Here is a 27,309-nt window from a genome sequence, read left to right as displayed (position 1 = left end):
TCAGTGCCGCCGTTGTTTTATCTATTTTTCCCTAATTTTAAAGTTGTTTATGATAGAATGAGTCCAGTATCAGCTACTGACTAAAGTCTTAGAATTTTAAAAAATTCTAATGATTCTTTTAGACCTTTAAGATTGGATTATTCTGTTTTTACTTCATTCTTTTTTCTCCTTTGACAAAATTAATACTTTTTTATTAAAGCAAAAAGTGCTTACTATAACTTCTGTCTTCATGTATGTACTCAAGATAAGGTAGCACAATCAAGAAAGAAATTGAAGTAAATTCACACAAAACTACTGGGAGCCTAGAGGAGCAATGCACGATGGTAGTTCCCTGATCTGTGAATACTTATAACTTCTGTTTTCTTTCCATTAAAAATGTATTTCAAAAACCAAATAACTTACATGTAAAATAAAACGTATTTGAAACAAATTATGTATTAAGTTTATTATGCATTATTTTACATGTATTTGAAATATTAGCGTTTAGTAGTAAAGCTAGAATTTTATTTTAGTTTGAATAAATCTGTAATTTTATTTTATTTATTTATTTTTTTAATAAATTAATTTTTATTGGTGTTAAATCTGTAATTTTAATGTCAGTTCATTTGTTTTTGATATGTCAAAAGTGATTAAAGCTGGTCTAGTAATTTAGTTGAATATAACGAAACTCTTGATAGATACTGAAATTTAATATTTAATTAAGGGTTCTTTAATAAGAGAATTGCCCAACCTTATAAAACCTTATTTTATACTCAGTCTTTACCTTTCATTAGCAGTATTTTGGTCATTTTTGAATTACAGGACAGCACAGCATTTGACTTTATATGCTATAAGAGTTAAGGCCTATATAAAATTTTGAAGTAAAGAATTTGAAACTAAAGAAAGATATTTATGGCAATAGAGGGATAGAATGAATTACCAAGAGAATGTTTTATTAATTGCCTTACTGTCTATGCAAATGGATCCATGGTAATATTATTTACAAGTGAATAGATAATTTATTTTTACATCTTTGTAAAATCTTTCTTTCATTGCAACAAGCTAGTGCTGAGGAAAAATATAGGGTACTATGGGTCCACAGGAGTTTTCCTTGGTGACATAATCCCAAGTGGTAATGACTTCATAGAATTTGTTGTTATTTTTTTGTCAAGTCTTTGTTTCTTAAATAGATTTAATACAGTTTCTACATTTAAATAGGACACTTAAGTTTGAAGGTATAGTTATATTTGACTTGGCAGTAGTATAAACAGTAATTATTTTAAGTATTATTGTCTATGGATTTAACGGTTTTTGAACTTTTTCAAAGAATGAAAATTTGAAATTGTTTGGAATTGTTAATGTATGTCACAAATCTGATTCTTATATAAAAGTGAGGTTTTATTCGTATATAAAAGTTTGTTTAAAAGTGAGGTAAGGTAATTTTAATGGATTTTTTGATAAGATAGCTCAAGTTTCTCAGATGAACATGGTAATATGTATGGCTCTAAGGTGCATCTCCTTTTCTTCCTTTCTGTCTTTCCTCAATTCTTACCTCTTTTCTCCCAATTAAAAAATCTCAAAAAAAAAAAATCTCAAACAACAACATAAATTCCTTCCTTCTTGCCTTACTTCTAAAAATCTGCAGGATGGACATGTAGAGGTAGCACGTTTGCTTTTGGATAGTGGTGCTCAAGTGAATATGCCTGCAGATTCATTCGAATCTCCGTTAACGCTAGCTGCCTGTGGAGGACACGTTGAATTGGCAGCTCTACTTATTGAAAGGGGAGCAAATCTAGAAGAAGTAAATGATGAAGGATATACTCCCTTGATGGAAGCTGCTCGGGAAGGCCATGAAGAGATGGTGGCACTCCTCCTAGCACAAGGTAAAGTAGTTTTACTTCGTCTTTTTTTTTTTTTTTAAGATTTTATTTATTCATTTGATGGGGAGAGAGAGAGAGAGACCAAGCACAAGCAGGGGGAGCAGCAGAGGGAAAGAAAGGGAGAAGCAGGCTCCACAGCAAGCAGGGAGCCCAATGTGGGACTTAATCCTAGGACCCCAGAATCATGACCTGAGCCGAAGGCAGATGCTTAACCAATTGAGCCACCCAGGCACCCCTAGTTTTACTTCTTTAATAAAGAAATCAATTTTCTTTAGATGGCTTGTGTTGAGTATCAGGGAAGTTTACTACAACTTAAATATTTTTTTACATTGATGGTAAAATAAATTATCATCACCCTAGAAGGAATCTCAGAAGTAGGGAGAGATGATTAACACAGTTTAGAAAATAGCTTTATTATAAATCTATTGCAGCTAGTTTATCAATTTTTGTGCTTTTCTCTCAGGAGCAAATATAAATGCCCAGACAGAAGAAACCCAAGAAACTGCTCTGACCTTGGCTTGTTGTGGAGGATTTTCTGAAGTTGCAGACTTCTTGATTAAGGCAGGGGCTGATATAGAACTTGGCTGCTCCACACCTCTGATGGAGGCTTCACAGGAGGGACACCTTGAACTGGTTAAATATTTATTGGCTGCCGGTATGTGGCTTTAAAAACGCCTTTTAGGAAAAGGCTTTTTTATATTGTTTTCATAACTTTGCCAATTAATCTTAACTTTTTCATAACTACAAAAGTTGAAGGCCAGCTCCACAATTTGACTGCTCTTCCTAGGCTCCTAAATCTTTAAAAATCTCATTTTTAAGACATTTTCTTATTGTTATTAATGTTTGCTTCATGACCATAGCCTTCTCATTGACCTTCTCTCTCCATTGAATAGTTTGTGGCTTCTGGAAGAGAGAATTTATTTTTTTTTTAGTCTCTATTAGTAAGAGGAAGTGAGGATGACATTATAGAGGTTGTATTTTGACACTTTTTAAGAATATTTTATTTACTGGAGAGAGAGCGAGAGAGCATGCATGTGCAGGGCAGAGGGCAGAGGGAGAAACAGATTCCCCTGGTGAGTGATGAGCCAAACGCAGGGCTCAGTCCCAGGACCCTTGAATCATGACCTGAGCCAAAGGCAGATGCTTAACCAATTGAGACACCCAGGAGCCCCTGGTACAGTTCCTTTCTGTGTGCCTAAAGACGTAAAAGAAAGTTAGGATACTTAAAATATCCTATAATATTTTAAAACTTTGAATTCATCAATTTCATCAAATTGTGAAATTGGACTGTTTAATAAAACTTTACAGTTCATAAAGTAAATATTTGTTTTGTTTTGTTTTTTGCTTACTAGGTGCTAATGTTCATGCTACAACAGCAACAGGAGACACAGCCTTAACCTATGCTTGCGAAAATGGACATACGGATGTTGCAGATGTTTTACTTCAAGCAGGAGCTGATTTAGTAAGATATTTTTATTTTTTATTTTTTATGTGAATGTTGATATTTCTTCATTTATTTTTCACGTTTAGAAAATATTTCTAAAGGAGATCAATAGTTTACATACTTTGTATAAAATAACTTAAAAAAAGTTATTTATAGTTGTAGTTATTGGTTTTCTTAAATATATTTGAAAGTACTTAGTTTTTAATAGGGCACACTGTTTCTTTACTAGGTAAAACTGTTAGTTCATTTCTTCCACTCACCCCAATCCCATTTGACATTCCTGAACTTTTTAAACTGCTCTTTGTAGACATATCATAATTTAAATGATATGTTTACAGAATAGAATAACCTATAAATCACTTTGATTTGTTTCTTTAGTTAGTTTGACATTTAAAAACAAAGCTACTGTCCTCTTCCTAAAAACATTATTACAGCATTCTATTCTTTCTCTGTTCTTCTAGTGTTTTCTATTTTGGCTTTTCAAAGTTTCAAATTAGATGGCAGGTTCGTATGTGTAATAATCTTTACAACTGTGGGGAATTGTAAATAGTTTAAAAATTCATACTTCTTGATGAAATGTGTGCTTTGGCTAATTTTTATTTTGTGAGGGTACTTTAAACTGCTTTCTAGAGTTTTCTCCAAATTTCCTTATATATTTCTTAAAAATCTCTGTGAGACATAGCTATAAATGTTGTAGAGAACTGATACATTATTTAGAAAAACCTGTGGAAATACTGCCTTTTAAACCATTTCAAGTAATAGACATTCCCACATAGATAACTGAGAACATTATTGGAAAGTAATTATTGGTTACCATAAATGTATAGTACGATTATGCTCTTTATTTATCACTATTTCTACTGATAATACATATTATAAGGATAGCAATAAGATTCATTTTCATCAATCAGGATCTTCCCCATTAGGTCAGAATTTCTGAAAGGTATTCATTTTTTGCTTGAAAAGTATTCAGAGTGATATGTTAAGTAGATATCAATTTTCTGCCTTCTTTCCTTTTTTAGACTTGCTTTGGGTCATCCATAAAAATTAAGAATTGAAATATTTCATCACTTAAAATAAATAGGGTATAGCATAAAAGCTATATGCAAATTTAATACTCATCTTCTAAATTCTTATCTGACTTCCCTCTTCCTTCCATTTTTCTATGCAAAGTCATTTTCTTAATCTGTTGAGAATTATTCTGAAAATATTCTATAGTAAAAAGAGAAACTATAATATATAGAAAACCTTACTGATTTTGATGGAATTAAAAATCTATTATGAAATATTTTTAAGTGTTTTATTTTTGTTGGTCTGGAATTGTACAGAGTGTGATTAGAATTCCTCAGAAGAATCAAAAGATTTGAATTTATCATACTATTTTACATTCAAAATGTACAATTAAAAAGTGGCTCAGATAAATAGATATCTTAAGTAGAAGGGTAATATTGTTAATCTAATATAATTGTTTATTCTATTTTGCAATCTACCTTTGCATTCATATCTATGTGTAATTATAACCATAGTATAATATAGTTTTCTATTTTTTCCATTGTGTTCTGTCATAATCTTTTCCATATTGCTATATAGTCTCTATATTTCTAGCTCTTCCATTAAGTTAATGAACCATAATTATTCACTTATTGAACTTTTAACTTTTCATTTTTCACTGTTATGCTGTTAGATTTAATAACTATATGCATAGCTTTTTTTCTTTTCAATAACTTCATATATTGATTTTTACTTTAAAAATATATTGCCATCTGTGGAGACACATTTCAGTTTTATTTATTTATTTATTTTTAAATTTTTATTTATTTATGATAGTTACAGAGAGAGAGAGAGAGAGAGAGAGGCAGAGACACAGGCAGAGGGAGAAGCAGGAACCATGTACCGGGAGCCCGACGTGGGATTTGATCCCGGGTCTCCAGGATCCCGCCCTGGGCCAAAGGCAGGTGCCAAACCGCTGCGCCACCCAGGGATCCCCACATTTCAGTTTTAATATTAGTTCTTTTCCTCATTAATAAAAAGCAGTACCCATTCTTTATATAAAATGTGGCAAGTATGAGAAAAGATAGTAAGTTTGGTATTTAAAACCTATAAATAGGGGCAGCCCTGGTGGCTCAGTGTATTTGGCGCCACCTTCTGTCCAGGTGGTGATCCCGGAGACTTTGGATCGAGTCCCGCATCGGGCTCCCTGCATGAAGCCTGCTTCTCCCTCCGCCTGTGTCTCTGCATCTCTCTCTCTATGTCTCTATGAATAAATAAATAAAATGTTTAAAAAATAATAAAATAAAACCTATAAGTAAACTTTGTGATTTCAGGCTTTACTTTGTAAGCAAGAGTGGGATAAACAAGACATAATCAAAAATAAGAAGTGAGTAAAGCAGGCAGATCAATCTCAATCCTGAGAAAAAGTGACTGATAATTTTTACTGGCTGAACCTTACAAGACAGTAGCAGAGTAGCATCTTTCTTGTCCTCCATTCTTTGCACTTACCTTCTACTGTCTGTTTCAGGCTGTACTAATTTTCTCCATTGCTTCGCAGACTCTCCTCTCCCATTCTGTCCCTGGTATCCCATTGGTGTGGTTCTGATACTTACATTAGCTAGTTGTTTAAGTTAAATGAAATTTTTGTGTGTGTGGGCTGGCTGAGGACCTTCATTTTTTTTGGAACGATTTTGACCTTCAGTTTTAAATAAGGATGTACAAATCAACCTTTGGAACACAGTCTGAACCAACCCCTATGCTCTGTTAGATTTGAGAGCCTAACTTTTGTCACAGTTAAAGGTTTTGATATTATAGTTTGTAAAAAGGAGCTTAAAAACTGTTGTTTCTCATTCTTTAAAATATCTTGTACCAGAATCAGGATATTATTTATGGTTTAAAAAACTCTCAATGCAACAATTTGGTTTTCTTGTATTGTTGCCTAAGATGAACCTGAAAACTTTTACTACTTTTCATTCTGAATGTATAGTAGGTATAATTGATGACTTTGTTTTAAGGGAAATGTAGAAATTTTCTTATTGATTTAAAAAAAAATTCTCAGCTAGAACTGTTGGTATACTTGAGTGTTTTCAGGTAGATCCTCAAATTACGTGCATGTTCTAATTTTAAACTTAGTTATTTAAAATGTCCCTTTTTCTAGTTTTAAAAATATTTTAAATTAAAATTATTTATAGATATATTTTTTAAAGATTTTATTTATTTATTCATGAGAGATACAGAGAGAGAGGCAGAGACATAGGCAGAGGAAGAGGCAGGCTCCATGCAGGAAGCCCGATGTGGGACTCAATCTTGGGACTCCGGGATCCTGCCCTGAGCCAAAGGCAGATAGAGCTCAACCACTGAGCCACCCAGGCATCCCTATTTATAGATAGTTCTGGTAAAAAGAACACTGAATATCATATTTAGAGGTTGTGGATTGATACGTAGCTTGTCTAACTTTTTAATAATTGAATAAATTTGAATAATCTGTTTAAAACTTTTGGACTTGCTTAGTATCCTTAAATAGGCTACTTAAAATTTCTTCTTGAAAATAAAAAATTAAATTTAAAATGGTCCATTCCAGAAGTTTTTGAAAATCCTCCGTGTTTGGCATGCAGAATCATTTTAACTACTCTGTAAATAGAAAACATTTAGCAAATCCCCTAATTCATATATTCCTGATCTTTCACATCTCGTTACTACAGTAATGGGAATCATTGTATATTGAAATAAAGATTATTCCTTTATATGTTTTCTTTCTCTGCATAGCATCTTTGTTTATTGGGCCATGTTTGTTTTTAGTATTTGATATGACTATAGGTATATGATGTAAACCCATTGTAAGAAAGTTTGTATTAAAATGCATTAGCAGGGATCCCTGGGTGGCGCAGCGGTTTGGCTCCTGCCTTTGGCCCAGGGCGGGATCCTGGAGACCCGGGATCAAATCCCCGTCGGGCTCCCAGTGCATGGAGCCTGCTTCTCCCTCTGCCTATGTCTCTGCCTCTCTCTCTCTCTGTGTGACTATCATAAATAAATAAATTAATTAATTAATTAATTAATTTAAAAAAATAATGCATTAGCATTACTTAAAATCTAAAAGAAATATATTCTTTTAAAAACTGCCTTTGGAAACTACTTAATCTCATTTCTCTGAAAAGGAATTTTCATGTTATTTGTGTCTTCACACATTTGTTGCTAAACCTTTTGATCAAAAATTACTAATAGCACCATTTAATAACTGAAATTGACCAACTCCTATACTCTTTTAGACCCTGCTGTGGTGTTTTTTTATTATTCTAAGCTATTTTCCCCAATTATTGGTCTTTCGACCAGAAGGCAGAGTTTTAGTATTTCATACTTGTTCTCATCTCTGTAGCTAGCTAGATTCAGCTAAAGTACTTATGGCTTGATTTCTTTTACCACAGTTGTCTTCTTAATATTACTTTTCAGTAAGAAGAATTTGCACTGTTAACTATTCGACAGTTTAATTTGATTATAAAACTTTTTTTCTCATGTTTGCCTTTAATTTTGACTTTGTGTTGGCTAACATGTCAGAGGTGTTTTGATTTGGTGTTTGTGTTTTTCAAACCATTTGTGAAGATGATAAGATTCTTTCTCTTTTCATCATGACATGTTAATTTCAGTATTAAAACTTTGGTACATTTGTTAAGATAGAAGAAATAATTGTCATCTGTAGAATTTCCTTCACATGTATTTGCAGCAATGCAGAATTTGGAATGGGAGAAAGAGTAATATATAAATCAGGTAAATAAGTCTCTAGCTCCTTGGCCTTTCATTTCTAGAAGAGGTATATCATAGGATAACCGATCAGTAAATTCCAAAGTCGAGGAGTAACCCTATGATAAACAACTAATATAGGTATTAGGAATATGAGTACATTCTAGTTAGGTGTTCATATAAAAAGATTTAGTGACCCTACTTAGCATTTTATAGGCCAGCATTGCTATTTGAAAGTAGAACTTACTATAAACTTAACTATAGGAAAAAATGTTTATAGAAGATATCCTATAATCCTATATCTAAATGGAGGTCTAATGAGTGACAAAGGCTACACTTAGTTGTTTAAGAAGAACTAATGCTGTGGAACATTAGACAGAACATCTACATTTTCAGTATAGCCATCAAATCACTGATTAATACAATAAGCAAACATTTGCCTCAATTTCCCATCTGTTAAAGTGAAATTTAGTATTATTTTCTGAACTATTTTACCAAGTCCTGTAAAGATTCTCACTTTGGTTCTGCTGGATATCCTTGGGCAAATCACTTAAATTCTCCAAGCGTATTTGTTTCTCTTCCTTCTCATCCTCGTCCTCCTCCTCTTCTTCTTCCTTTTCTTTTTTTTTATGAGGAGTTTAGACCAGATGATCTTGACTGCCTGGCTTAAGAAATCTAATTTTGTGATTTTTGAAGAACAAGTGAATTGCCTATTTGGAGGTATTACATGCTCTAGATGATCTTGAGTGCTTGTTAGTCTAAGAATATGTAAAGTGCAATGAGATCTTAAAGAAAATGATTTTTTTAAGATTATAAGCCATCATTACTAATAATGGTGATAAATATTATATAAATTATTCTCTCTTAAAATATTTGTTTCTATTAGATGTATTTTAATTACTCCAAACATTATTTTTGGATATTAATTATAACTAATAGCAGATTTAACTTGTCATAAAATATTTTATTTTATTTTATTTTTTTAAGATTTTATTTATTTATTCATGAGAGACAGAGAGAGAGAGAGAGAGAGGCAGAGACACAGGCAGAGGGAGAAGCAGGCTCCATGCAGGAGCCCGACGCGGGACTTGATCCCGGGACTCCAGGATTGCGCCCTGGGCATAAGGCAGGTGCTAAACCGCTGAGCCACCCAGGGATCCCCCTTTATAGATTATCTTAACGGATAAAAGTTATTATTCCCTGGAGTGCCTTGGTGGCTATACCCTTGATCTTATCTCTGGTCTTGATCTCCAGGTCATGAGTTTGAGCCCCATGCTGGGCATGGAGTCTACTTAAAGAAAAAAGAAAGTTACTAATCCCTAAAACACACAATTAACTTGGTAAAGAATAAATAAAGAATAATCATTTTAATGCTAAATCATTATCTCTTCAATCCTAAGTCATCTATTAATATTTTATTCTACTTAAATACTATTAAAGAAGTAGGAAGAGGGACGCCTGGGCGGCTCAGTGGTTAAGCGTCTGCCTTCAGCTCAGGGCATGATCCTGGGATCCAGAACTGAGTTCTGCTTCAGGCTCCTTGCAAGGAGCCTTCTTCTCCCTCTGCCTGTGTTTCTGCCTGTCTCTCTCTCTCTCTCTCTGTGTCTCTCATGAATAAATAAATAAGTAAATCTTTAAAAAAAAAAAAAAAAAAAAAGAAGAAGAAGTAGGAAGAGTTTCCTTGTCATGGATTTTTGTTTTAAGTGAACTATTTCCTCAAGAATACAAGTTTCTCAGTTATTTTTGGAATTATTCAATTATAAATACATTCTTTTTTTTCTTGCAGTTAAAGTTTATTTCAAGTAGTAGGATAAATTTGTGTTACATCTTCTCATCTTACATACCTTAAAATTTTTCAAAATGTCCTTTGGGTAGGATTGTTTTTACAGCTTTGGGTTTCAAGTATATGTAAGCAATGTTCAAAGAGAGACAAAAATTAGAATGCGATTTTACTTTAAGATATCTGCCACCTTGAAGATAGGAATGAAAGAGGGAGAGGATACCAAGGACATGAGCTAGAGTATGGTTTTTTCTTTATGCTCACAATGAATCTCTTTTAGGTGAAATGGATCAGAGTAAATAAATAGAACCAACCTAAAGAAGTGTGTGGTCGATCACAGCATTGCTAATTATGGTGTCTTTGCCATATTGAGTAGAAGTTGGTCCTATACCAATCGCTTATTTTCCTTGTTATTGTGGCTAAATTTTTGTTTAACAAAAGTTTATAACTAATTGAAATTTTTTTCCTTAGTTTTAAATAGGTAATATCTTTACATGATTCAAAATTACAAAACAGGGATCCCTGGGTGGCGCAGCGGTTTGGCGCCTGCCTTTGGCCCAGGGCGCGATCCTGGAGACCCGGGATGGAATCCCACGTCGGGCTCCCGGTGCATGGAGCCTGCTTCTGTCTCTGCCTCTCTCTCTCTTTCTCTCTCTCTGTGACTATCATAAAAAAAAAAAAAATTACAAAACATAAAAATGTCCTGTGGGCACATGTCCCCTTAAGCACGTCACCCAAATAAGAGGTAGGAGTGACTTAAGAGTGAATTTTTCTTGGGGCACCTGGGTGGCCCAGGTGGTTAAGCATTTCATCTCAGGTTGTGATCTCAAGGGTCATACAATGGAGCCCTGCTGCTGCCCCTGGGAGTTCCACACTCAGGACGAAGTCTGCTTGATATTCTCTCCCTTTCCCTCTGCCTTCTCCCCCCGCCCCCCACTGTGCTCTCTCCCTCTCCCTCTCTAAAATATATAAATAGGGGGATCCCTGGGTGGCGCAGCGGTTTGGTGCATGCCTTTGGCCCAGGGCGCGATCCTGGAGACCGGGGATCGAATCCCTCGTCGGGCTCCCGGTGCATGGAGCCTACTTCTCCCTCAGCCTGTGTCTCTGCCTCTCTCTCTCTCTCTCTGTGACTATCATTAATAAGTAAAAATTTAAAATATATATATATATATATATATATATGGCAGCCCGGGCGGCTCAGCGGTTTAGCACCACCTTCGGCCCAGGGACCCGGGACTGAGTCCCACATCAGACTCTGCATGGAGCCTGCTTCTCCCTCTGCCTTTGTCTCTGCCTCTCTGTCTCTGTGTCTCTCATGAGTATATAAATAAAATCTTTTAAAAATAAATAAGTAAATAAGTAAAATATATAAATAAATCTTTTTTAAAAAGTTAAAAAAGAGAGTAAAGCTTTCTCTAGGTCATCTTTCTTTTATTTGGAGACTTACTTGACCCTGGTTAGTGACTGAAAAGCTTATTGCTGTTTCTTCTACTGTATCCCTGTCTCATCTTCAAGTACTTTCTGTCACAAGTCTATATTGAGAGAAAATAGTATCTCAAGTTCTTTGGAGGTTCCTGTCTTAGTTGAAAAGTACGAGTATTAAGGGCATTTATAATCAGGGAGAAAACTATGTAACTATTTAAACACCTTATAGTATTTTCCTTACTTTTTCTCCCAACTTCTGATATTCCCAAGTCCTTTGATTTAATTATTTTCCTTGGTTAGATATTAAGACACTGCTCTTGATTCTGGGGCCTAGTTGTATTTGAAGACAAAGGCATGAGTTCAAGTAATTCAGCAGAATTTTTCTGTATGTGTTAAAGTTTATATTGAAGTTATATTGTAGAGAACCACATTAATGGAAAAAAAAATCATAGTCTACTCCTGAGATTATGGTCTCTATAGATGAGAATCTTTTTAGTTGAAGATCCTGAGTTTACAAAGCCCAGCACCTGAAATACCAGTCACAAGGTCTTCATGGCCAAATGTGATTTTCATTTTTGGAATAAGATCCGTGAGTTCTTCTTTTTCCTTTCACAGGACAAGCAGGAGGACATGAAGACTATTTTGGAGGGCATAGATCCGGCCAAGCATCAGGTGAGGGAGGCCTTTGATGCTTGTAAGCTACTACATAAAGAATAGATGTTGTAGGTAACAAGAACTCTGGATATCTGAATTCCAACCAAGAAGTTCCAGGACCTTGCTGGGTGACAAAGGAAATCTTCTTCAATTGAAAAAGATTATGAAGTTCCAATAAAAAGAGATTTATGTTACTAGTAGTTTGCTTCTTTAGTATTCTTTTTATGTGGTATTCCTAAAACATCTCTTAGTTGAAAATAGATTTTTCTTATTCAGATAGTTCTTTTGCATTCTTCCTTATTGGGAGATTCAACATACTACAGAGAGAAATTCTTAGTTATAAAGTCCTTTGCATTCAAATTTGTTCATCAGTTTCTGAAACTCAGTCTTAGGGAGCTACATTGGATTGTTTTTTATATAATCCTCAAAAAAATTAGTGAAACATTTACTATATTACTCATGCCATTAATTTCTATAAAGTTAAAATTATTTTAGTAAAATTGTCCCTGTAATTTCATTTTGAAATTGGTTTTTAAGGAGGTACATGCTTATTCATAAGCAAACATTTCTTTTGAGAAAATGTTTTAAGTTTGTGCCTGATGGTTTTAAGAGTCAAGCAAATTTAGTATCCATTTTAATCCAGAGAGATTTATTTAAACTCAGGAAGCAGTGTTTAATTTTCAAATTAGGAACAAATTGTGATTGTATCACAATTAACTTAGGCCTTCTAAAATAAATTTTCTAGTATCAAGTCTCTCTTAATCATAATGCTTATTAAGCACCTTCATTATTGGCATGTTGAATGAAAAGTTGTTATAGTCATTCTATTTTGAACAAAGTAAATAATATATTTCATTAATTTTATGTGAAAATATGAATTTTTACTCTGTTGTATAGTATCTCAGGCTCCTATCAAAAATATAAAGCTGAGTGTTATTTCAGATAAAGTATTTCTTTCTCTCCAGATTGGTTAAAGGAAACGTGATTATAAATATCTCTTTCTAAGCTAGAATTCTCAAAACTTGGGATACTTTTTTTTTTAATGAGTTTTGTGGCCCCACTTTTAGAGGTTCAGATTCAGCAGATCTGAAATGGGGAAATCTGCATTTTAAATGATACCCAAGTAGGTTCTGGTGGCAAGTTTACCATATTCTGCACTTTGCGATATTGCTAGAGTCCATAGATTATTCTGCATCAGTGTTGAGTTCTCCTTCTTTTCCATCTTTGCTTTATAATCCATCATTCTTCCTCCATCCGAACTGAGTAAGTTTGGTTTTTCTCTTTGTTACTTGTGATTTTTAGAAACTGAGCTAAACAGAAGCCCTAGAGTAATGCCTCAATCTTTTTTCCATCTCAGTTGACCTTAGGGATATGAATAAGATCAGTAACAGCAGATCACTGAGGTAATAATAAATAAATAGGTAAGGTAATAATTAAAACAGTGGTGGATTGGAAGAACATACCCCCTAGATGAGAATATCAGAATCCTCTAGTAAATATATAGTATAAAGCAGTCTCCCTCTCTCGTGATTTTGGTACATCCCTTGACAATGTTCTCCTCCTCCAACTTCAAGAAGCTCTGTGATATAGTTACAGTCCTTCTCTGTATACCTTGGATGTCCACGGTTGTGATTTTAAAGGAAATCAACTAACTTTTTAAAAAATAAACTTAATTTAACTTTGTGCTCTAAGTCCAAATGGGCAAAAACTACATTTTTTTCCTCCTAGTGCTTTATTCATCAGAACTAGAACTTTGCCGTGTATTTTTCATGGATAAGATTTTCGGGGACTTTTAAAGTTCTAATTTTCCATTTACCAGTTGAATTTTCCATTTACCAGTATATTTCAACCATTACTGATTAGCTTACCTTAATTAACTTTAAATATGACCTCCCACTTTTTAAATGTTAACTTTTTATTAAGGAATAACATATATACATATTTTTTAGTTTTACTATCCAAAGCAGGAAAACTTTTACCTATTTTTTTCTTGATTTAAAACTATTTGTGAAACATACAAAACTCCTAATACCTTTCCTTTTAAAGGCCAAGTTCTCTCTTTCTAGGTTATTGTATGTTGAATGAGTCCGTTTCAGCTATCTCAAGTTTGTTTATATAAAAGTACAAATGATGTCCAGTCATGAAGGTAAAGTCAGTGTTAGTATATTTTGAAACCTCTCTGCTCTCTATCATTTCAAGTACATAGATATAATAAATAAAATATGGTAGAAAAACAAACTAAACTAAAAATATATAGTTATACTCAGAAACAAGATTAAAGAACACTAGACTAAAAATGGAGCATATAGATCCACAGCTGAAGCTATAGGCCCAAGGAGAATTAAAACTAAAAGGGGGGGCATAGGGACTGGGATTTCAATTTCTGTAGGTAATAGGGACTGAATGCATCACAAATGGAGCAGGCCAGTAGATCTAGTCTACTTGATTGAAACGAGGAACTGGGACTTCTTGCCCTACCTGTGAACAAAGTGGAAAAAATCTTCAAGCAACTTCCTGCAGTTGCATTTAGAAATTATCTATTTATCCTTGTTAGAATGAAGATGTAAAGAAAACAGTGTAACTAAGAACTTGAAGACACTATTTTTTAATTCAGTGAGCAGAACTGAAATAACTCCATGAGGCCAGAAGTTTAAGTTGCCAATGAAAGATCTACTTCTGAAATGGACTTTTAAGGCCAGATTCAGGCAACTTACAAAGCATCTGATGAGAAGGGAAAAGTTTGTGGATAGAAATAAAAGAAAAAAAAACTCTCATGCAAAATGAGCTTTTCAAATAAAAAAAATTATGAAGTTCAGGAGCAAATCTACCTCGAGATAGTCAAAATGTAAGCAAACAAACAAAAAGCAGGAGAATACAACCCAGGCGATTGAAATAAAAGACTTTAAACATGCTTATTCTAAACTGTAAGCAATAGCCAAAAACAATGTGAGACAATGAAACAAAAGTCAATAACTATAAATTAAGAACAGATGGGTATGAAATAAATTTAAGCTTTGGGGGAAGAAAATTGTGGAAATAAAGACTCAATATATGGGATAAATAGTATATTGGACACAATTGAATAAAAATTAGTGAATCAGATGATACAACAAGAAATAACACAATATTGCAAAGATAAAAAAATGGAAAATATGAAAGAGAAATTGAGATAAAGAGGATAGATTGAGAAGCACTACCTCACATTTGAATTACCTGAATGAGAGGATAGAAATACAAAGTAGAGGCAATGTTTGAAGAGATAATGATAGAGAATTTTCTGGAATTGAAGCCAGACATGAATATTTGGTTGAAAAATTAATAAGTAAAACAAATGAAACTGTAAAATTTTAACGATGAAGAATATCTTAGAAACTACTAGAGGAAAATAATGCATTACTTCAAAGGAACAACGATCACATTTTTGACAGCAGATTCTCATCAGTAATAATCACAGAAGACAGTGGAAAGTAATACCCTCCAAATACCAAGAAAAAAAAAATAGAATTCTGTACTCAACTACTCTTCCAGAGAAGGAAAAATAAGCCTATTTTCAGATCTACAAAGAATAAAAGAGCTTACCACCTCACATCCTTGCCAAAAGAACTACTAAAAGATATGTACTCAATAAGGAGACAGATATATCCTGGAGGAAGGCGTGGGATGCAGGAAGCTACGGTAAGCAAAGAAATTAGTAAAACATAAATATAAATTTTTTAATACAAAACCTAAATTTTTATGCTTAAAACCAAAGTAATACTAAACTTCTAGACAGCAATAGCATGAAATTCAGAAGGATGTGTTAGAAGGTTGAAAAACCATGCTAGGATCCCTGTGTTTAGTAGAGGAGGATCAGATACTGAATAAAGATTTTTTTTTTGCAAAATTTATTAGTAATCAAAACAAATATAAACCCATTGAACACAGTTGTTAAAGGCAGAGAATTTTGAATTTGATTAAAAATCAAAATCTAGTCATTTTTTTTTCAGAGGATAAATCTAAAGCAAACTGATAGGGGAAGATTGATAAAATGATGGAAAAAGTTATGTAAGGCAATATTAATATCAGGTGAAATGGGATTTTAAGTCAACATTTTTAGAGATAAATGTTCCTTCATCTGATAGTAACAGTTATTAATCAGCAACTAATAATCTGCCCTCTAAAGAAAAGAGAAAATTACAAAGTTACAAGAAAAATAGGTCTATATTTGTGGGGTTAGGATTTTTCCACACACTTCTGTGTGAGCCTGATCAAACAGATAAAACAATTGCTAAGAATAGAAAAATAAAAATTGCTCCTATAAATAGAGAGCTAACATTCTGTTTCCATCATATATACTATATATTCTTTTCTAGTACATAGAACATGTATAAAAATTGTCCATGTTTTAGGCCACAAAATCTTTAAAACAAACTCCTAGTCACACGGACTAAATTCTTTGATCTCTATTGCTTTAAAATTACAAATCAACAATAAAACCTTTTTTAAAAAATCTCATACATACTTACTATTAAGTCTTCCTGATAAATTAACCATTTTATCTTTATAAAATGTCCTTTTTTAATCTCTAGAGAAAAAATTTAAAAAATAAAAAATCCCATATATCGAGGTAAGAAAAATACTTCCACATAATTAATGGGTTAATGAGCAATCGTAGTAAAAATTACAAAGAAATTATCACAAAAGCTACACATCAAAACTTAGGTGAAAAGATACAGGTAAAGTGGTCCTTAGAAGGAAAACTTTATATATATATAAAACGAAAGTAATGAAGCTAATAAAAGAACAACAAGCAGCACAAAGAAGGAAGGAAATAATAAAGATAAAGGCAAAATTAATATAATAGAAAACAAAAATAGGGAAGAAAAGCAAACTTAAAAGCTGATTTAACAACAACAAAACACAACTACTGAAACATAAAATAAGGCCATTTTTTTTCCCAGAGGGCAAAGGCACAAGTAAATGATAGAAATTTAAAGGGAGTTATAACTATATGATACAGTAGAGATCTTTAAAATTTATAAGGTAATCATTTGAACAATCAATAAATTTGAATACTTACATGAAATGAATACTGATTTTTTTCTGTGAATATATAAATTATCAAAATTGACTCATGAATAGGAAACCTCAGTAGAACAATAAGTATTACACATTGAACCGGTAGTTTAAAATCATCCATCCAATGAAGGTAGGAAGCTCAGATGAGTTTATAGGTGAGTTTTACCAGATGTTCAAGAAATAAATAAACCCTAAATTGTTTTAGCTATTTCCAAGAACAGAGAAAGAAGAAATGTTACAATGTGCAATATATAAGTTTATAACCTTGGAAAAATACCATAATTTATATCCTAAAATTTGATTGATCTTGAACAATATTGGCTGTGCTAACAAAACCCAACATTCATAAGTAAGTATATGCAAATTTGATTCCTATTTTAAAGATTTATTTATTTAGAGTGAGAGAGCACATGTGCACAAGAGAGAGCGAAGGGGGGAGAGCGATAAAGGAGAAAGGGAGTCTCAAGCAGACTCCCCACCAAGCACAGAGCCCACTGTGGGGCTCTATTCTAGGACCTCAAGATCATAACCCACGCTGAAATAAGGAAGTGGCCACTCAACCAGCTGAGCCACCCAGATGTGTCTGATTCCTATTTTAAGAGAAGAATTTAGTAGTCAGGTATTTTGGAACAAATTATGTATGTTATAGGATTTACATTATTGATTTTAGGACATGAAATATAAATATATTATAAAGTTGGGGCATTGTTTTACCAACCATTTCCTCAAATATAATTATGTTTTTCCAAACCAAAGAATACATATATATATTAATAAGGAGGAAAGTAAAATAGGCAGCTTTTCATACCTTTTATTTCAGAAATTTTATTAGTATGTTGAATTTTGGAAATTTGACTTGGGATGAGGATCTTGGGACTGTACTTTCTGATTTCTTGTCTTTTAAGAGCTTTAGTAATGTTTTATATATGCAGAACTCACAGTTATTTTAAAAGTTTATTCTAAAGGAGGGCTTTCCGGCAGCCTGGGTGGCTCAGTGGTTTAGCGCCACCTTCATCCCAGGGCCTGATCCTGGAGACCCAGGATCCAGTCCCATGTCAGGCTCCCTGCATGGAGCCTGCTTCTCCCTCTGCCTGTGTCTCTGCCTCTCTCTCTCTCTCTCTCTCTCTCTCTCTCTCTCTCTCTGTGTGTCTATCATGAATAAATAAATAAAATCTTTAAAAATAAAATAAAATTAAGGGCTTTCACAATCTTTTGTCGTTGCCATTACTCATGGGACCTAGTTATGCTGATAGGTGTCACTACTAGGCTTAAAACATAAGAAAGAAAGAGAAAGGAAGAGTGACGTTAATATTGTCCACCCATGTTCCAGTAACAATGTGTTATCAAATGCAGATAATGAATGTCTAACTCTGGGTTTAGCTACTACTCTTAATTTCTTGTTAAATTAACTTTTCTTTCTCTTATTTACCTAGTAGAAAATTAAAACTTCAAACCTCAGTACTAGGAGGGAAGATTTGAGAGGTCAGTTACATTTAGGTTCCTTCTTGGTAAACCAATTCATACACCTTACTGTTTTAGACATTCAATACGTAATGGTAAGCAAAAATGGACACGATTCCTATTCTCATGGAGCTTACAGTTTAGTGGCAGAAGCATGTTAGCCAAATAGTTATACAAACTAATATATGACTGAAACTTATGAAGGCGTAGTTCATATAGCTATGTCCATACAGATGGTCCCAGACTTACAATGGTTCACTTATGATTTTTTTTGACTTTATGATGGTGCAAAGCGATATGCATTCAGTAGAAACCAACTTCGAATTTTGAATTTCGACATTTTCCTGGACTGGCGATATATGGTAAGATAACTCTCATGATGTTGGCAGCAGCAGTGAGCAGCAGCTGTGGTGAGCCATGTGATCTCAAGGATAAACAACCAATGCACTCACACTGTTTTTACTGCTACAGCCATTCTGTTTTTTACTTTCAGTACAGTATTCATTCATTACATGAGATCTTAAGTACTTTATTATGAAGAAGACTTTGTGCTTGATGACTTTACCCAACTGCGGGTAAATGTTCTGAGCATATTTTAGGTAGGCTTAGCTAAACTATGCTATTTGGTAGGTTAGGTGTATTAAATGTGTTTTCTTAAGATATTTTTAACTTAAAATGGGTTTATCTGCAGTAACTCCATCATAAGTCAAGGAAGGTTTGTAATAGAGTGATTGAGTCAGGAAGTTCAGGAAGGTCTACCTTGAGGAAATAACACTTGGCTTGAGATGTGAAGGATGAAAAGGACTTAATAGAAAAGTTACAGGGAAGAAAGAACAGCTTGAGCAGAAAGGCCTTGAGTCAGGAGTGGAAATAACAGATTGCCAAAGGAGCAATTTATTTCCAGTGTGTAGTTGATTGCATTAATATCAGGGGAAAAAGTGAGATGGAGAAACTGAACAAACTTTCTAGGTCTTTCTGAATAACATCTTCTTAATGTATATTCCATTTCATTTTAAGTAAATTGCCAGAATGTTAGATTTGCCTACATTTGAATGTAAATTCAAAATCCATTCCAAAGCCAAAAGATTTTGGCATCACCTGTATTAACCATCTTCTATATTTTAAAGTTAGTAAAGATTGCCATCTCATCAATATGTATAACAAGAAGTCAAAATGTAAATTAATTTTTATAAGAAGTTGAGAAATTCTGTACTATCAAGATAAACGTTTTTAAATCTCTTAGAGTAAAATTCCTGTCACTGCAGGCCAGTTTAAAGTTTCCATTGGGTTGACAGTATTTATCATTGTTAGTTTGCCTAAGTTGTAGGTTAGATATAGTTACATACACAGACTAAAAAGTATCCTATTGGCAGAGCACACTATTTCTTTTTTTTAAAGATTTTTCTTTTCGAGGCCCCTGGTTGGCTCTGTCGGTTAAACCTCTGACTATTTAGGCTCATGTCATGATCTCGGGGTCATGAGATCAAGCCCTGCATTGGGTTCCATGCTCAGCTTGGAGTCTGCTTGAGATTCTCTCTCCCTCTCTCTCTGCCCCTACTGCTTGTGCTCTCTCTCTCACTCCCCGCCTCCCTCTCAAATAAATCTTAAAAAAAAAAAAAGATTTTCTTTTTTATGTTAATTTCCACACCCAATGTGGGACTTGAACTCAACCACAGAGTTGCATACTCTACCAACTGACCCAGCCAGGCGCCCTGAGGACAGTATTTTTGACTGTGGTAGCCAAAGGATTCTCTGAGTTAATTAGCATAGAGCTGAAGTAAAGTTTGACTTAAGCCCTGTACTTTTTTTTTTAATATTTTATTTATTTATTAATGAGAGACATACTGAAAGAGAGAGGCAGGGACACAGGCAGAGGGAGAAGCAGGCTCCATGCAGGGAGCCCAACTTGGGACTCGATCCCGGGTCTCCAGGATCAGGCCCTGGGCTGAAGGCAGCGCTAAACCGCTGAGCCACCTGGGCCACCCTTAAGCACTGTTCTTTATCAAGTTTTTTTCTTTTTTCTCTTTTTGAGATTTTATTTATTCAAGAGAGAGAGCACACACCTAGTGGAGTGGAGGGGCAGAGAGAAAGAAGCAGACTCCATTGAGCAGGGAGCCCAATGTGGTGTTCCATCCCAGGTCCCTGGGATCGTGACCTGAGCCAAAGACACATTTAAGAACTGAGTTAGCCAGGCACCCCTTTATTAAGTTTTTCTTATTAACAAAAGAGGACCAGAACAACAGAAATTAATGTTTACATACATAATGAAACAGGATAGGTGAGCAAACTGTGTATCAGGTATATTTTATTTTATTTTTATTTTTATTTAAAAGTGCAAGATTGATTTCTGGAGTAGAATTCAGTGATTCGTCACTTAAATACAACACTCTATTTAGATAAATGTAATAAGAGTTCATGGTTTTCCAAACAGTACTATTTACCATATTAGCAAGCTCCTTTTAGGGGCATTTGATATTAGGATGGTTGCAAGCTGTTTTATCATTCATTCCTCTTCCTGGCAAACTTCCTAGAAGGAATAACTGTCTTTCTGCTATTATAAAACTGCTGCTTTTGCCTTTCACTATTCATATATTTCTAGTCTAAAAATATGTCTGCTTCATTGGTAATCTTTTTTCTTTTCTCTTTACTCTTGAAATACCATTGTGTTTTTAGAGACTGGTTTCTAAATAAATAATCTTAAAAAGAGAGAGAGAGAGAGAGACTGGTTTCTGTCCTATAATAGAGTTCTTAGTGGTTTCTAATATGACAAGATCAAGATCTTCCTAATCATGTGTAAAACTAAGGTTCTTTTTTCACAATTCATGTAAATAGTTAGGAAAACATCTTTTTGACCTTAGGATTAGAAAGATGTAGCTATTTCTCTTTGACACTCAAACTAAACATGAGTATTATCTTTAAATGCTTTTGTTTGGTATGCAAAAGTGAACTTACCTTAAAAAGTTACTACTACTGTGGATGGAAATTAATCCTACATTTTGGAGGAATGGAGATAGTTAGTATAAGTGACTACAGTAAGTATTAAATCTTATTTCTCATGTCATTTGTACTGTTTAAAGTAGATGGTTAATAAATTAGCACTGATGCATGATTCTTTTGTTTCTTTAATAGGAACATGAATCTGAGGGTGGAAGAACACCTTTGATGAAAGCCGCAAGAGCTGGTCATTTGTGCACCGTGCAGTTTCTTATTAGCAAAGGTAAGGGAAGTACAAGTAATCATTTGTAAGAGGCTATAATTTCTGGAAAAAAAAAAGACCCTAAACTGTTACAATTTATGTTAGAGCTACTTTTCCTACAGAAAAGTATTATATCCTAGTCTTTTCTTGCTCTGTTTTATTTAGTAAGTGTAGAATTCATGAGGTACTCAATGGGATTTTTCTTTTTTTTAAGATTTTATTTATTTATTCATGAGAGACAAACAGAGAAAAAGAGAGGCAGAGACACAGGCAGAGGGAGAAGCAGGCTCCATGCAGGGAGCCCAACCTGGGACTCGATCCCGGGTCTCCAGGGTCAGGCCCTGGGCTGAAGGTGGCGCTAAACCGCTGAGCCACCGGGGCTGCCCCTCAATGGGATTTTTCTTTCTTTTTTTTTTTTTTATAAATTAATTTTTATTGGTGTTCAATTTACCAACATACAGAATAACACCCAGTGCTCATCCCGTCAAGTGTCCCCCTCAGTGCCCGTCACCCATTCACCCCCACCCCCCGCCCTCCTCCCCCTCCACCACCCCTAGTTCATTTCCCAGAGTTAGAAGTCTTTATGTTTTGTCTCCCTTTCTGATATTTCTCACACATTTCTTCTCCCTTCCCTTATATTCCCTTTCACTATTATTCATATTCCCCAAATGAATGAGAACATACACTGTTTGTCCTTCTCCGGTTACTGTGGCCAAGTTCAAAAAGGGTGTTGCCTGAGTTCTCCTCTGGGATTTTGATGGAATCTTGTCTCACATTTAGATCTTTCATCTATTTTGAGTTTTTCTTTGTGTATGGTGCAAGAGAGTGGTCCAGTTTCATTCTGCATGTGGATGTCCAATTTTCCCAGCACCGTTTATTGAAGAGACTGTCTTTCTTCCAATGGATAGTCTTTCCTCCTTTATCGAATATTAGTTGACCATAAAGTTCAGGGTTCACTTCTGGGTTCTCTATTCTGTTCCTCAATGGGATTTTTCTATATTAGTTTGGAGTTTGGCAACCAAGCAGCATATTATTGCTGCCCAAAGTTGGAAAAGTCAAATGTAAAACATCCAGCTATATTTAGTGGATAGAGTATTGTTCAGCACTTAATGATAAGGCAGTTCTGCTGGAAGGTGGGATGGGGAAGCAGAAAGTCTGCCACTATTGTTTATTGTACAGCTGAATTAAAGATATATACAAGGGTGTTATTATTTTTATATTCCTTTAGAGGTTCTATTATTAGAATTTTTTAAGCAAAGAAGTTCGAATGATGGGTAAAGAAGTAGTTCAAGACTGTTCACTATCGAAAAGTGAAATACTGCTAAACCCATGTTAGTTTGAACCATTAAACTGTCATTTTATACATCAAAAACGGCCATATTCATAATTTCATTTGGTTCAGCCTGAGTCTGTTTATAGTGTTAGAGGTATTCTAGTATCTGATGAAAGATCCTGGGGCAGGATGGTAAAATGCAGGGAGAGTCCACTCAGGTGATACCATGTTGTTAAAATAAGAATTTTAAAATACATTTTAAAAAATATGTTATTTACTTATTTGTTAGAGAAAGACTGAGATAGTGACAGAGATAATGAGAGAGAGCTCGAGTATGGGGGAGAGGAAGAAGCAGACTCCTTGCTGAGCAGGGTTCCTGACCTGGGGGTTCGACCTAGGACCCTGGGATCATGACCTGAGCTGAAAGCAGACACTTAACTGACTGAGCCACGCAGGTGCCCCTAAAATAAGAATTTTATTAAAAAAATAAAAATAAAAAATTTATATCTACATTCCAACAGAACTCAGGTATTTTGTGCCACTATAAAAATGTTATCATTTTATTTTATTGTTTTTAAGATTTTTATTTATTTATTCATGAGAGATACAGAGAGAGAGAGGCAGGGACAGGCTGAGGAAGAAACAGGCTCCACGCAGGGAGCTGGATGTGGGACTGAATTCCGCGTCTCCAGGATCACACCCTGGGCTGAAGGCAGCGCTAAACCACTGAGCCACCAGGGCTGCCCAAATGTTATCATTTTAAATATACTTCTTTTTATCTTTAATTGGATACAGCTAGGTTTATTTTCTTAATAGCACATTTTTGCTACCAAATAAGGCATATCTTTACATAATGTTATAACATTCTGTAAAAGCTATTCACTTCAGACATACTGAAGTATTAATAAACAGATGGGTAACCTTGGGAATTCTCTCATGTTCCTTTACTAAGGAGGTTATCTAATCTCACCCAACACCAACCCTGCTAATCATGTAATCAGACTTAACACATTGATTATAACCTTTCTAGGCTATAGTAACTGCTCAACAGTCCTACCATCTAAATTTATTATTAACAACTTTTAAAATAATCACATGTTGCTAATGTAAGAATATTGGTGTGTCTTGCCTTTCCCAAAAGGTACTTTTATGTGGGTTAGGATTAGGTTCAGCTAGATATTTCTGAAAATTAAATAAATGCATTATATTGTTTTTGCCCATGGGTTTATTTTTCTCTTCATAAACTAAGTCTAGAATTAAGGAAGGAATATTGCTATAGTCTTTTTTTTTTAAGATTTTATTTATTTATTCATAAGAGACACAGAGAGAGAGAGAGAGAGAGGCAGAGACATAGACAGATGGAGAAGCAGGCTCCCTGCGGGGAACCCGATGTGAGACTCGATCCCAGGACCCCAGGATCATCCCCTGAGCTGAAGGCACACATTCAACTGCTGGGCCACTCAGGCGTCCCCAATATTGCTATAGTCTTAACTATCTGATTGAGACTTTGGGGCATTGAGAAAACAATTAATGTAATTTATCAAAAAAGAGGCCAAGAAAAGGTTTTGCGTTTAGACTTTCTTCAGATCATTTTGAACAATGCTATTAACAACTTGCTAAATAGCATTTCAGATAATATTTTTGGATATTCTTGTCTTCTCTCCATATCCAAGTCCCTCTGACTCTAAAGTACACTGTAGGAAGAATTATAGATCTCTTAGATATTGTTTAAAAGACCTGTTTTCTCTACTTTGAGAGCTGGCTATATTGCCACATTCTAGAAGTAGATAAAAAATGTCTTTACAACACTTTGAGTTACATACAATGATATTATTTGATGCTTACATTAACCTATATATATTTATTAACCTTAGTCTTCTAAATTTTCCATTTTAAAAGTGATATTGAATGAACGAACTACAGCTATGTGCAACATTGTGGATAAATCTCACAAATATAATATTGAGTGAAAGAAGCCAGACACAAAAGATACACACTGTATTATTTCATTCATATAAAGTTCAAAAACTAAAACCAGTTTGGAAGTCAGAAGAGTAGTATCATTGGAAGGGTGGGTAGTGAGTGAAAGACGGCACAAGGTGTGGGATTTCTGGCATGTGGATAATGTTCTGTTTCTTGATCTGGGTGCTGGTTACACAGGTATGTTCACTTTATGAAAAATTTTCAACCATACACTTAGGATTTGTGCACTTTTTTTTATATCTATGTCATACTTCAAAAAAAAACTTTAAATTGATATTATTTGTGACCTTGATTGATTCCAACTTTTTCTAAGATTGCTGTTTATGTTTCTTTGAAGGTGCCAATGTGAACAGGGCTACAGCCAATAACGATCATACGGTAGTATCTCTGGCATGTGCAGGAGGTCACCTGGCAGTTGTTGAGTTACTTTTGGCTCATGGAGCTGACCCTACTCATCGACTCAAGGTATTCTACCTAAAAATAAGTAAATAAATAATATATACATTATTATTAAAATATATTGAAGATTTGTTTGCCTGATCTCAGTGCTTAATATTCATTACTCTTTAAAAATGAGTTTTGATTCTAGACAGGCTGCTAAAAAACTAAATGTCTATAGCAATCATAAGAAATTTACGAATAATTGATTAATGGTTTTCTCAATTTTTCTCAGGATGGTTCGACAATGCTCATTGAAGCTGCAAAAGGTGGTCATACTAATGTTGTTTCTTATCTGTTGGATTATCCAAACAATGTTCTGTCAGTTCCTACTACAGATGTGTCTCAGCTCACCTCATCTTCTCAAGATCAATCTCAGGTAAAGTAAAACAGCTGATTTACAAATATAAAGCCTCCAAATTGATTGGGAGTTTTTGTTTAAAATTAGCTTTAATGAAAACGGATTTGTTTCTCTTTTCTGTTACATATTGAAATAACATGATTCTAAATTCTTTAAGATTTATTTCCTTCGGGCAGCCCCAGTGGCCCAGCGGTTTGGTGCCGCCTTGGGCCTGGAGTGTGATCCTGCAGACCCAGGATCGAGTCCCACGTCGGGCTCCCTGCATGGAGCCTGCTTCTCCCTTTGCCTGTGTCTCTGCCTCTCTCTCTCTCTCTCTGTGTCTGTCATGAATAAATAAATAAAATCTTTAAAAAAAAAAAAGATTTCTTTCCTTCAAAAGCACATGAAAATTGCTTCTTGTCTTATTTACTGAAAAAATGTTCTTTTTTTAAAAACACTTAATACCAAATATAAATAAATATTTTCCAAGTTTTTATCTTACTATAGTCTTTAGGGTTTTTTTCTTCTTTTTTTTTAAGATATTTTATTTATTCATGAGAGACACAGAGAGAGAGAGGCAGAGACACAGGCAGTGAGAGGAGCAGGCTCTATGCAGGGAGCCCGATGCGGGACTTGATCCCAGGTCTCCAGGATCACACCCTGGGCCGAAGGCAGGCGCTAAACCGCTGAGCCACCCAGGGATCCCCAGGGTTCTTTGTTTTTTTTTGTTTTTGTTTTTTAATATTTTATTTATTTATTCATGAGAAACACAGACAGAGAGAGAGGCAGAGACACAGGCAGAGGGAGAAGCAGTCTCCATGCAGGGAGCCCGACGTGGGACTCGGTCCTGGGTCTCCAGGATCAGGCCCTGGGCCAAAGGCGGCGCTAAACCACTGAGCCACCGGGCTGCCCTGGGTTCTTTGTTTTTAATGAATACATTAAGCATAACCTTAAACTAAGAGATAACTTCTTCCTTAGTACCTCTCAAGACAGTATTAATTATTCTAGAGATAGCTACTTTTATCTACCAGGAAAGTATAGTTAACCAGGATATATGCACCAAGAAGTCATTAAAGTAATTTTTAAATCTACCTAAAAAATATGGAGAGAATATACTAAGTATACAAAGTTCAGTGAAATCTTGTTTGTTTGTTTGTTTAAGATTTTATTTATTTGAGAGAGAACACAACCAGGGGGAGTGGCAGAGAGAGAGGGAGAAGCAGGCTCCTCACTAAGCAGGGAGTCCAATGTGGGGCTTGGTCCCTAGACTCCGAGATCATAACCTGAGCCAAAGCAGATGCTTAACCAACTGAGCCACTCAGGTGCCCCTTGAGTTCTTTTCTACAATGTTATCCTGAGAACTGCTAAAATACCCCCCCTTTCTTTTTAAGATTTTATTTATTTATTCATGAGAGACACACAGAGAGAGAGAGGCAGAGACACAGGCAAAGGGAGAAGCAGGCCCCATGCAGGGAGCCTGATGTGGAACTCGATCCCAGGACCTGGGGATCACACCCTGGGCCGAAGGCAGGCGCTAAACCGCTGAGCCACCCAAGGACCCCCTAAAATACTCCAATTTAGTGACTTTGTTGGATTTTCTCTTTTTTACTTATACAGAGTTTGAACATGGGTAATTTGGCCAATTAATAACATGACTTGTACTCATAGCTATA

General features: G+C 34.7%; 1 protein-coding gene across 4 annotated transcripts in view; it reads left to right on the top strand.

The window, feature by feature from the left end:
• The window catches only part of ANKHD1 (ankyrin repeat and KH domain containing 1), a 121,561-nt gene that overhangs the window by 51,431 nt on the left and 42,821 nt on the right, over positions 1-27,309 (top strand). For 2 of the 4 annotated variants that reach the window (XM_055331304.1, XM_055331305.1), the window contains exons 8-13: positions 1,625-1,862; positions 2,323-2,514; positions 3,212-3,321; positions 21,536-21,623; positions 25,196-25,323; positions 25,532-25,675. In XM_055331304.1, the coding sequence (XP_055187279.1) occupies positions 1,625-1,862; positions 2,323-2,514; positions 3,212-3,321; positions 21,536-21,623; positions 25,196-25,323; positions 25,532-25,675 (900 nt within the window). Of the gene's footprint in view, positions 1-1,624; positions 1,863-2,322; positions 2,515-3,211; positions 3,322-11,848; positions 11,923-21,535; positions 21,624-25,195; positions 25,324-25,531; positions 25,676-27,309 lie in introns of those variants that run through there. The other 2 variants (XM_055331303.1, XM_055331307.1) reach the window with 2 other exon arrangements.

Source organism: Nyctereutes procyonoides, unplaced genomic scaffold (genome assembly GCF_905146905.1).
Source record: "Nyctereutes procyonoides isolate TBG_1078 unplaced genomic scaffold, NYPRO_anot_genome, whole genome shotgun sequence".
Classification (NCBI taxonomy): domain Eukaryota; kingdom Metazoa; phylum Chordata; class Mammalia; order Carnivora; family Canidae; genus Nyctereutes; species Nyctereutes procyonoides.
The sequence above is the reverse complement of the archived record's forward strand: the minus strand, read 5'-3'. Positions and strand labels throughout refer to the sequence as shown.